Here is a 13,471-nt window from a genome sequence, read left to right as displayed (position 1 = left end):
CATGAAACAACAGCCAAACAACTCAGTCAACACAACAATCCACAATCTCCATCAACAATCTCCACACAACTGACTACACACTAAAGTGTGTAGCTCTGCCAGAGTACCCATCGCAACAAGTACTCCACGCCGCCAGTGGGGGACCGCAGCCGTACCCACCAAATCCTCGCTCATCTTCATCGAGCGATAAACCCAAGTTCATTAATATGCACATCCCTTCTGTGGCGGGTTCCACATAAGGCGAATCAAGGGCGTGAAGCCACTCCCGCAAGTGACTCAACTCAGCCAGGGACGCACCCCAAAGAACACAGACAGATAAACAGTAATCACAATACAACCTCAACAACTGTCTGAAATAATCAACAATATGAAATCACAACCGTCAGAAACAATCAACAATCACTAACTATATCACAATCACCACAATCATGTAATTAATACCGAATAGGGAAGCCCTACCTGGAAAAGCAATCACTACAGACGGTCTAGCAGCTAATCAAAGTCGTTCTTCAATGAAATCACCTCCTATCAAACATACAATCACCATCTAAGAAGCACAATACCCCCAAAACCGCCCAATTTACCCAATTAGGGTCTTAACCAAACTCAAAAAAACGACATAAAAACTATTCAAGGATCTTACCTTCGACACGATGAACTCAAAGGTGTAAAGAACGTGACGATCCGACAACCTTAGCCCTTGGGATTTGATAGTAACGCGATGAAGGAGACAACGTAACTTCTTTTCTCTTTGAAGTGTTTTTAGAAAAAGTAAAAGTGATGAATAAAGTGACGGAAACATTTAAATATGAATGACGCGTTATTAACAAATCCCGTCAAAAACAACCCGTAAAAGTAACTTACTCGATTGAGTAAGTAACTTACTCGATCGAGTGCCCCTTACTCGATTGAGTGCCACACATACTCGATCGAGTACCCATCAGACAGACTACTATTTCGTATAAAAACATACTTACTCGACAGAGTAAGCCCCACTTGATAGAGTACCCATAGACTCATAAAACCAAAGTATTACAGTCTTCCCTCCTTAAAAAGAACTTTGTCCCCGAAGTTCAACCCATACTCAAAACAAACATACAAACTCGACCACGACAAAACAACGCAACTAAGAACTCAAAACGAAACCCCAACCTATAAAACATGAACTCTTAACACCAACTCCACCAACTATGTCTACCTCCACAACATGACACACGATATCGTATCCACCACATTATAGCCTCTCTCGACACTAACTCCATACACTCCCAACTACCATACACAAATGCCGCTAGCTCCGTTTCACTAACATATTATCGATTAGTGAAGGATCATAGATCCATATTAGACTCTCTAATAAAATTAATTTATCTCATAAATTGATGTTTATGTGATCTATGTAACATGCATGTTAATATGAAAGCATAAAAACAAAGTATAAGGAAAAACAATTTCCTTACATTGAATATAAGGTAAAATGGGCACAAATTAGTTCTCCTTACTAATTTGTTCTTGAGCTAAATATATGTGGATGATCCTCCTTGTATAACCTTCAATTAGAAAGTCTCCTCCAAGTAGCACCCAAGAACAACCCAAATAATATTAATAAGTAAGAACTAGTAACTTATTAATATGTACCCTTGAAAATAATACTAGTAATATTACTAACTTTTCTTAGTAATAATGTATACTAGAGAATTTGTAGAGAGATGGATGAAGTTTTGTTCACATGCAAAGTATATAATGAATTGTGTAAGAGAGGTAGTGTGAACAAGTGAACAAATATATGGAGTGTGTAAGGGGGAAAGGAAGTGGCGGGTGGAAGGAGTCTTTAGTGGACAATTTTGTTTTATATTTTTATCTTACATCACATGCAAAATGTAGTATAAGACATATATTATGGTAGTATACAAAATAAGGTAAAATGATTATGTGAGTAATCATCCATTACACTTATTTTACACGGTCCACATGACCATATACGGGTCCATGTTGGTTTTTATATTTGTCGCACAAATCCGTGTAATTTTCATTTTAAACATCGTATCATGTTTAAATGCTTCCATAATAAATTCGTCCAATTCACTCCGTAAATATACGCGTACCACTACACATATTATTTACGTACTAATATTAATCACATTAATCAATTAGTACAATTTTAGTAAATTAACGGTTAATTAACTAAAGCCCGTTTCCTAAAACTTATTATTTAATTATCGCATAATTAAATAATAACTGCCGCTCCTCGAGTTCGCAACTCGAAATCTCTCTAATACTAATCGACTAACCTCTTAGCTGATAAATCAAGGGACTAAATGAATTGTATCTCATACAATTAATTAGTTATCAATTGGGGTTCGTTCCTTTAGGTGTGACCGAAAGGGGTCAGTTGATCACCGCCGTCTCACGACAATAACGTCAAACTCTAGTCAGCCAACCGTTATCGATTTACGTTAATCAACTGACGAGGATCAAATAATTAAATATCTGATGATATTCCATTAATGAGATTTATTATGTTAACGCACTATTGTGGAGGACACTAACTCCAACAATCTCCCACTTGTCCGACACAAGGTGTGCGCTACCAATTCTCTTGTCCGTTTTAATCTCCCACTCAATGCAAGGTGTCTTTCAGGTCGCACTTGCACATGAACACATCGCGAGTGGTTTTCTCGATCGGGAGTGTGACTACCTGACCGGAAAAATCTCTCACAGATTACTTCAGAGCGTGGCCACGCATTTGTAGTCATTAACTCCTCGAGTGGCCTTGAGATATAGTTACCCAACGTGGGTGGACAATTTCGTATGCCCTATCTATCCTATTGCACAATCTGACTCACCATGACCTAGTAAATGCCCTTTTGGCCTCCTTTCACGGCACGACCTAGGACAAAAACCAAAGTCACTCTCGGAAGCGCACACCGCTCGGATAATAGTCTCCGATCAAAAGAATCGACTCAGTAGAACATCTTAGAGATCCCCGCCACGACCAGGCGTCTATAATAGAACTTAGGGACTCTCTAAATGGTCCTTTGTCCGGCAAAGTGTCACACACTCCGCCTATGTAATCGACCAGTCATCATATATGACCTTATGGTGTTGAACAACCATCAATCGACTCACAATCTAGTCACTCCGAGACGTCACCTCATTAAGTGACTAGGGACAAAATACAATGTTCATCTTATTCACTTGAATAGTGTTCAACATTGTCTCCACAACTTATTCAGATAAACAAGGTATTAAAATTTAGTCACACTAAATAAAAAATTCATAAAAGAATTAATACGAAAACAATGAATGTGATTATCATATATATAATAAAAGATACACTATCCAATTATTACATATCCATAATCTAAAGAAAATCTGGTACTCGTCTCAATCCCATAGAGACGACATGACCATCATGCTTAGCCTTTGATAAAGGCTTGGTTAAAGGATCGGCAATGTTGTCATCTGTCCCAACCTTACAAATGTCAATTTCCTTCCTTTCCACATAATCTCTAATTACATGGTATTTCCTTTCAATGTGTCTAGATTTGTTACTAGACTTAGGCTCTTTGGCTTGAAAAATAGCTCCACTTTTATCACAATATAGAGTGATAGGATCTTTGGCGGAATGGACTACTCCTAGCCCCTCCATGAATTGCCTAATCCAAACGACTTCCTTCGCGACCTCGACGCTGCAAGGTACTCACCTCTGTTGTAGAATCCGCAGTAACACTTTGCTTGAAGCTCTTCCAGCAAACAGCTCCTCCATTTAGCATAAAAACGTAGCCGGATTGGGATTTCATGTCATCCCGATCAGTTTGGAAACTTGCGTCCGTGTAACCTCTTACACACAACTCAGTTTCTCCTCCAAACACTAAGAACGAATCCTTAGTTCTTCTCAAGTACTTAAGGATGTTCTTTACGGCTATCCAGTGACTCTCACCAGGCTTGGCTTGATACCGACTTGTCATGCTCAAGGCATACGCAACGTCGGGACGAGTGCAAATCATAGCATACATGATAGACCCAACAGCGGAAGCATAAGGGACGGTCTTCATGTGTTCAATTTCCTTAGGGGTAGAGGGAGGCTGTGACTTGCTCAAAGTAATCCCTTGGCCCATAGGTAGAAATCCTCTCTTGGAGTCTTTCATATTGAACCGGTCAAGAACTTTGTCAATATAAGCTTCTTGACTCAATGCTAGTATCCTCTTGGACCTATCCCTATAGATCCGGATACCTAAGATTCGTTGTGCCTCTCCCAAGTCCTTCATTTGGAAGTGTTTCCCTAGCCACTCCTTAACGGAAGTGAGCGATGGAATGTCATTCCCAATGAGCAATATGTCATCCACATATAGGACAAGGAATACAACCTTACTCCCACTAAACTTCATGTATAAACACGGTTCTTCCACACTTCTAGTGAATCCGTATTGTTTAATGACATGATCAAAGCGATGGTTCCAACTCCTAGATGCTTGCTTAAGACCATAAATGGACTTCTTGAGCTTACACACCTTCTTAGGGTTAGATGTATCCACAAAACCTTCGGGTTGTATCATGTACACCTCTTCTTCTAGAATCCCATTCAAAAAGGCGGTTTTGACATCCATTTGCCAAATCTCATAATCATGAAATGCGGCAACCGCTAAGATTATCCTAATGGACCTTAGCATAGCGACTGGAGCAAAGGTTTCGTCATAGTGTAAACCATGAACTTGGGTGAAACCTTTTGCCACCAATCTAGCTTTGTAAACATCCACATGTTTATCCACGCCGAGTTTAATTTTGTATATCCATTTACATTGAAGAGGTCGCACTCCCTCAGGTAAATCCACCAAGTCCCATACTTGGTTCTCGTACATGGAATCCATTTCGGACCGCATGGCTTCTAGCCAAAGCGAGGAGTCGGGACTAGACATGGCCGATTTGTAGGTAGTGGGTTCATTACTTTCAAGAAGTAACAAAACACCATCCTCTTCGATGTTACCAAGGTAGCGATCAGGTGGATTAGAAATCCTACTTGACTTTCTAGGAATAATTACCGTTTCAGAGGAAGAGGGAATGCTATCCTCCACGTTCTCCTCTACCTCATTCTCGGTTTGTGGCTCTCGAACTTCTTCAAGTTCAAATTTTCTCCCACTCTGTCTCCTAGAAATAAATTCCTTTTCTAGGAAGACAAAGATCACGAGCCACAAACACTTTGTTCTCGTGTTTATTGTAGAAGTAATAGCCACGTGTTTCCCTTGGATATCCTACAAAAAGACATTTGTCGGACACGGGTGCAAGCTTATTGTCGGACTTGATCTTAACGTACGCTTCGCAACCCCAAATACGCATGAATGACAAATGAGGGACTCTCCCTGTCCATATCTCATATGGAGTCTTATCGGCCGCTTTAGTCGGGCTTCGATTTAGTGAAAATACTGCAGACAAGAGTGCAAAACCCCAAAATGAACTAGGAAGCTCAGTTAGACTCATCATTGACCGAACCATATCAAGTAAAGTTCGGTTTCTCCTTTCGGCCACACCATTTAATTGCGGTGTGCCAGGAGGAGTCCATTGTGATACTATACCACAATCTTTTAGGTGTGAATCAAATTCAATATTTAGATACTCACCACCACGGTCGGACCGTAGAGTCTTTATCTTTTTATCCAATTGGTTCTCTACTTCCTTTTGAAACTCTTTGAACTTGTCAAAGGCTTCACTTTTGTTCTTCATTAAGTAGACATACCCATATCTACTTAAGTCATCAGTAAAAGTAATGAAGTAGAGAAAACCTCCTCTAGCGGTGATGGTTAATGGTCCACACACATCCGTGTGTATGAGAGCCAAAACCTCACTTGCTCGTGTCCCTTTTCCCGCAAAAGGTGCACGAGTCATCTTGCCTAAAAGGCAAGACTCGCATGTACCATAAGATTCGAAACCAAATGGTTTGAGCACTTTTGATGAAGCAAGTCTCTTAATGCGTCTTTCGTTTATGTGGCCTAAACGACAATGCCAAAGGTAGGATTCGTTTGGATCACCCTTTTTGAGCTTTTTAGTTTCCATATGATAAACGTCATTAACATCATTTAAAACATAAATGCCTCCAATTGAAATGGCCTTGCCATAAACCACATCATTTAAAGAAAAAGTACAACACTTGTCCTTAATCATAAAACAAAAGCCTTCCGCGTCTAACGCGGAAATGGAGATGATGTTCTTAGTTAAAGTTGGTACAAAATAACACTTATTTAAATACAACTCTAAACCACTAGCTAAAGTGAGCACATAGGTCCCTACGGCAACGGCGGCTACTCTAGCTCCATTGCCCATGCGGAGATCCACATCACCTTTTGCTAGTGCTTGCACGTCCCTTATACCCTGCAAATGGTTACAAAGGTGAGAGCCACATCCGGTATCAAGTACCCAAGTGGAAGCACAAGCATAATTAACGTCTATCACATAGAGAGAGGAAATCATACCAATAGGCGTCACACGCCCTTCCTTGAGATCCTCCAAGTATTTGGGACAACTCCTCCTATAATGCCCCTTCCCATTACAATGGAAACATTCGGCCTCGGAGAGCTTGACACTTTTTGCCTTGGGATTGCCATTCACAACGGCCTTCCCCTTTCCCTTGTCAATTTTCTTTGACGATTTCTTGAATTGGGACTTTTCTTTCCCTTTTCCTTTCTTGACTCCAAGAGACATGTTCTTTAACTTCATGGTTAAAACATCTCCCTTTTCACTCCCACTAGCCTCCATATCCCTCTCCGCTTGGGTGAGGAGTGCATGAATTTCATGGTAACTCTTATCCATACCATTCATGTTGTAGTTTACCCTAAAGTGGGCAAACTTGGTGGGGAGTGAGTGAAGGATACGATCCACCACAAGAGTTTTAGGAATCTTACACCCTAGACGCTCTAGGATGTCAACATATTCGACCATTTTAAGGACATGGGGACCAACCTTTTGGCCCCTCTCAAGCTTAGCTTCAAAGAAGCGTGCCGCCGCATCGTATTGACGGACTTTAGGTGTTTGTGAAAACATAGTGATCATACGAGTGAATATCTCGTAAGCATTTAAAGAAATGCATGATAGCTTGAGGTTTGGCGATATTGACCATATCAACACATTCTTGATATCATTCAACATCCTCACATAGTCATCATGGGCGGTCCGCACCGCCGATGAAGCTCTTGCACCGGGCTCAATAGGAGGAGCATCGGTCAAGTAAGTGAGCACATTGTCGGACAACGCGGCACTTTTGATGTTGGATTCCCATTCAAGAAAGTTACTACCGTCATCTTTTAAAATACATTTGTCCATTACGGACCTTAGCCATGAATCTTTGCCTAGTGAAGTAGTCGATGGAGTTGATGAAGTTGCCATTGCGAATTAAAATGCTACAACAAAAAGGGAAAATTAACATTCATTGTTTTAAAAAATTACTTGTAAAAACATGTTTAGCAAGTTTTAGCATTTATATAATGACCTCCCACTAAATTATATAAATGATTCCAAGACCCAAATATTAAACAAAAATGAGCATCGCTTGGGCGAAACATCCCATAATTGCGTAAATTCGGTAAGTCACGTTGACTAATTCTACCTCTAGAACTCTTGGTCGACAAATTTCCTCAAATTTATCTACTAGCCCCGGAACACAAGACCGTCTTATATCCCGTTGAGTCCAACCAATTTTGGCGTGTGATAACCGCTTACCACCCTACTTACCCAAGGTAAAAAGAGAACACCCGCTTGGGCGAGCGTGGCTCTAATGAACAAGAGATTCATAGGTGTTACTAATTGGTAAGGCTAATCTCAATTTTAGTTAAGTGAGAGATCTTGTCAATTTAGTCATAAATTCCTTATAAGTGAATTAATTCAGTGAATGTAAATGACGTGAATTGACAACCGCGAAAAATAAAATGCATGTGAATGGCGATTTTGGCATGCGCGAAAATAAAACAAGCAAACATGTAAGCATATGATTAAATCCTAGTATGGCCTCCTAGTTAATAAACAACTAGTCTATTACACTTCGGAAACCAACTCCTTGGTCCCTTGCCTCTTCATTCCTTAAGTGGCTCTTCCTTGTGGGATTTGGAACACCTTCCAAAAATAGACTAAAATCTCGTTGTAATCCGTCTTTTGGAAACGCCAGGTAAAATAACTATTACAAATGAATTACATAGCTATTCCTATTATACATTAATTAATAAAATGAATAAAACTATTAATTAATTACAAACCGACGATACGAGATCGTATTTAATTACAAACAAATCGATATTCCCATTCATTTCGGGTAATAACGATTAAAAATTAACTAGGCCATACTAGGTACAAAAGATAAATACTTTAAATAAATGACAATCATTCATTCAACTTAAATAAATATGCTTAAAATGCTGTAAATATGATGCCAAAATCGCCCTACCTATCTTCATTGGTATCCATCTCGGTTTTGTGGATTTAATCGATTTTTAACATGTAAAAATCAATAATTAACTCTTAAATCTCATTTAAGTCCAAACTAATAGTCCAAACTGTTTTGAACCTCAAAATTAGTCCTCACTAATTTTATGACAAATTATTAGTTTGGTTTGGTGATAATTTGCTAATTAAATTCGAAAAATCATAATATTTAAGTAAAAATCCAAAATAATTGAAAAATTACCCAAACAATTGAAACAAAAATTTTTAGTATTCTGGAACACTCCCAAGAACACCAAAAAGTCATAAAAGATGCCCAAAAATTTCGGATAAATTTTGTGAAGAAAAAGATCGATATTTATCGGTTTTTAACCACTAAAACCAATAAATCATCAAAACAAAGTGAAAACACACATGCAAAATCACTTTTGACATTTAAATAATATTCTTAAATGTACATAAATTTATCATGGGCAGAATCAAAAATTTCGAAATAATGATTAATTAATTGGACTTTTATCGACTTTTTACTCAAAAATCAATAAACATGCAAAAAATTCGAACCAACCTTCAACCTTTTGCATACAATCAGTAGAAAACATGCATGAAATACCATAAAAAGGCCATGCACCGAATCAACATTTAACTAATTTTAGTCAATTTTTCACTAAAATGCGACATTTTGACTCGGTTTTCTACCAAAAATCATTAAAATTAGCAAAATTACTTGACAAATCACCAAAAAATTCCACAAACCTTTTGAGATCAGTAGGTATGCATGTCCCAAAAATTTCGTGCCAAAACCTCTTCTAACACAATTTTTGAGTTTTTACTAATTATCTCATAATTCATAAAAATGCTTAAAATCAACATGCAAATTACAAGCCTATGCTCTGATACCACTTGAAGGATCATAGATCCATATTAGACTCTCTAATAAAATTAATTTATCTCATAAATTGATGTTTATGTGATCTATGTAACATGCATGTTAATATGAAAGCATAAAAACAAAGTATAAGGAAAAACAATTTCCTTACATTGAATATAAGGTAAAATGGGCACAAATTAGTTCTCCTTACTAATTTGTTCTTGAGCTAAATATATGTGGATGATCCTCCTTGTATAACCTTCAATTAGAAAGTCTCCTCCAAGTAGCACCCAAGAACAACCCAAATAATATTAATAAGTAAGAACTAGTAACTTATTAATATGTACCCTTGAAAATAATACTAGTAATATTACTAACTTTTCTTAGTAATAATGTATACTAGAGAATTTGTAGAGAGATGGATGAAGTTTTGTTCACATGCAAAGTATATAATGAATTGTGTAAGAGAGGTAGTGTGAACAAGTGAACAAATATATGGAGTGTGTAAGGGGGAAAGGAAGTGGCGGGTGGAAGGAGTCTTTAGTGGACAATTTTGTTTTATATTTTTATCTTACATCACATGCAAAATGTAGTATAAGACATATATTATGGTAGTATACAAAATAAGGTAAAATGATTATGTGAGTAATCATCCATTACACTTATTTTACACGGTCCACATGACCATATACGGGTCCATGTTGGTTTTTATATTTGTCGCACAAATCCGTGTAATTTTCATTTTAAACATCGTATCATGTTTAAATGCTTCCATAATAAATTCGTCCAATTCACTCCGTAAATATACGCGTACCACTACACATATTATTTACGTACTAATATTAATCACATTAATCAATTAGTACAATTTTAGTAAATTAACAGTTAATTAACTAAAGCCCGTTTCCTAAAACTTATTATTTAATTATCGCATAATTAAATAATAACTGCCGCTCCTCGAGTTCGCAACTCGAAATCTCTCTAATACTAATCGACTAACCTCTTAGCTGATAAATCAAGGGACTAAATGAATTGTATCTCATACAATTAATTAGTTATCAATTGGGGTTCGTTCCTTTAGGTGTGACCGAAAGGGGTCAGTTGATCACCGCCGTCTCACGACAATAACGTCAAACTCTAGTCAGCCAACCGTTATCGATTTACGTTAATCAACTGACGAGGATCAAATAATTAAATATCTGATGATATTCCATTAATGAGATTTATTATGTTAACGCACTATTGTGGAGGACACTAACTCCAACAATTAGAAAATCCAATATCAACACACTCATAAACATCAAACGGAATGTTACACTCTCACCTACTCGATCGAGTGCCCCCCACCTGATCGAGTCATGCAGACTCGTATAACTACCCGCATGCTTATCTTTCCTTTCCCACTATATAATACAAGCTTTATATTATTAACATAACAACAACAACAATTCATATGTATAAACGCAGCTCTTTATATACTCAACATAATAACTTTGATTCATATCACTAATATGCCACATTATAAAACAAACAACATGCCTTCATCCAATCCAACATATAAATCACGTATCTTTCAACTTCTATTCCATACCTCCTATCCTCCACATTCACACATCCACCGTTCCACACCACATGTTACTATATAGATACACAAACAAGAAGATAATACATATGATCCCGACACGTACCCCATGTGACCGGTTCAAAATTGTAGGGCAAGTTCACGACTTTAGGACGTCTCCCAAGCCTTTGCATTAGCTCCTACAACTTCTACCCTGGGTTCATTTTAATTTGACTCCCTATATTCATTAGATTCATTGGTTACAGGTTTCAGGATCGTCGCTCTGATACCACTTTGTGACACCCCCATACTCCAAGTGCCTTACCAGGACCACTCAGGTATAGGAACGTCACCATCTTGGTTACCCGAGGCAGTGATAATCATAAGACAATGAAGAAATATAATTTAAAAGTAAATACGGTTTAAGTGATTACATGCTCAAAACCCAAAACTGTTAACTGAAATACAACCAATCGAAAATTGTATACTAACAAAACTGAACAACTAAAGGACATCGTTTGACACAGCGGAAAACTCTTCTAACTGCCAAGTGATGACTCATCCCAGCTAGCCCATATGCATCAGATCAAACCTGCTCAACAACTGCTCACCATCCCCGAATGGATCACCACAGTTTTTAAAACAATTAAACGGGGTCAGTACTAATTACACAATATAAACCATAATGAAACAAATGCCAAACAACTCAGTCAACACATCAAACCCCAGTCTCCATCACCAAACTCCACACAACTGACTACACACTAAGTGTGTAGCCCTGCCAGAGTACCCATCGAAACAGATACTCCACACCACCAGTGGGGGACCGCAGCCGTTCCCACCTAAGCCCCGCTCATCTCATCCGAGCGATAAACCCATGTTCATTAATGTGCACATCGCTCCTGTGGTAGCGAATCAAGGGCGTGAAGCCACTCCCGCAAGTGACTCCACTCAACCAGGGACGCGCCCCGAATATCACAGACAGTTATACAATCAACAATCAATAATATAAACCAACAACCGTCACAATCACCGGCAATATAATTAATCAATAATCACAATACAACCACCACACACGTCATGTAATTAATACCGAGTAAGGAAACCCTACCTGGAAAGCAATCACAGAATCAGATGATCTAAGCAGCTACTCAGAATCTCTCCTCAACAAAGCCTCCTCCTATACATACATACATATAATTACTACCTTAACCATACAATCATAAAAACCCCCAAATTCCCAAATTAGGGTTTAACCAATATTAACCAAATGTTATAAAAATGATATGTAGAACTTACCCTTGACGCAAGGATCACAACGGTATAAAGAACAAAGGAAACCGACACCTATAGCTCCGGGATTTGCTAATAATGCGAATTAATGACACAACGTAACCTGAAATCTCTCTTGACTGTGATTTTGGGTTTTGTAAAAGTGTTTAAAGAAGATGACGGAACTTTATATTTATTAATCCGCATTATTAACAAACCCGTCGCAAAACACCCGATAACCGACTTACTCGATCGAGTAAGTCACTTACTCGATCGAGTGCCACTTACTCGATCGAGTGCCAAGGCTACTCGATCGAGTACCCTACAGGCAGACTACTTTTTCGTATAAAAAACATACTTACTCGACAGCGTAAGCCCCACTCGATAGAGTACCCAAAAACTCATAAAACCGTAGTATTACAATGCTACTCAACAAAAAGATTAACGTTATATGCTAACTTAACAATTTGTAGAAAAACCTCAATTAATCAACGGCCAATCTACGGAAATACCTAAATTAATCACAATAGTCAATTGATGCGGCTCAACAACAAAATTAAATTAAATAATGCACCAAATCAGCAGAAAAACTAACAATTAAATAATCAACCTTCAATAACAACAAAAAAAGCTTGCGGAAGAAATACTGTAAAATGTAGAGTAAATCGTATACCAACATATCAAATATCACAATAAAAAAAATATTTGATGAAAATGTTGTTTTTTATTGAATATATTGTGGAGGGTTCACAAATATGATATGTAGATTATGGTCATGTAAAAAAGAGATTGTAAAGAGGATGAATTGGAGGAGATTAATGGGGGGTTTTGGTGTGCTGGAGAAGAAGAGAAGGTTAATGGCGTTTTCATATAAAGTAAATAAAATAGGTGGAGAAAGAGGAGGGATAAAAGAGAAAGGACCGATTCAGCAGGTAGCCTTTACCCTTGTTTTAGTAAAAGAGAATAGATGTGAAAGCTGGGTATATCGGTAGTTAAAACGAAGTCTGGAGTATTTTAAGAAGCACCCCAAAAGTTTGGAGTATTGTCATTAAATAACCCTTTTTTTCTTTTGTTTATGTTTTGTGATAATAAGGAAGGATGTTATGTGTTATAATTGTGGAGTACATATATAATGGGCATATGGGCTCTTATTTACTCGGCCCAACCGAGATGTTCTAAGCCTTTTTGTTTTTTTCCTTTTATTTTCTAAAACCGTCAAAGACACCTTTTTCTAACGACAGTCTATCTTAGTCTCATACTTACCCAACAAATCCATCCCCACAATGACCTCACACCCATCTCTTGGAAACTCAAGTAAGTCAACTGGTAAGTCTACTTACACA

At 37.9% G+C, this 13,471-nt stretch overlaps 1 protein-coding gene across 1 annotated transcript; it reads right to left on the bottom strand.

Annotated features, from left to right (window-relative positions):
• Positions 1–6,209: 6,209 nt before the first annotated feature.
• On the bottom strand, positions 6,210–9,667 carry LOC141598303 (uncharacterized). The gene is made up of 3 exons (XM_074418108.1): positions 9,465–9,667; positions 6,468–7,391; positions 6,210–6,366 (listed from the first exon to the last, which is right to left on the bottom strand). The coding sequence occupies exons 2-3, from the start codon at positions 7,375–7,377 to the stop codon at positions 6,332–6,334; spliced, it is 945 nt and encodes a 314-aa protein (XP_074274209.1). The 5' UTR covers positions 7,378–7,391; positions 9,465–9,667; the 3' UTR covers positions 6,210–6,331.
• Positions 9,668–13,471: the final 3,804 nt, after the last annotated feature.

This window comes from Silene latifolia, chromosome 9 (assembly GCF_048544455.1).
Source record: "Silene latifolia isolate original U9 population chromosome 9, ASM4854445v1, whole genome shotgun sequence".
In the NCBI taxonomy this organism is placed as follows: domain Eukaryota; kingdom Viridiplantae; phylum Streptophyta; class Magnoliopsida; order Caryophyllales; family Caryophyllaceae; genus Silene; species Silene latifolia.
The sequence above is the reverse complement of the archived record's forward strand: the minus strand, read 5'-3'. Positions and strand labels throughout refer to the sequence as shown.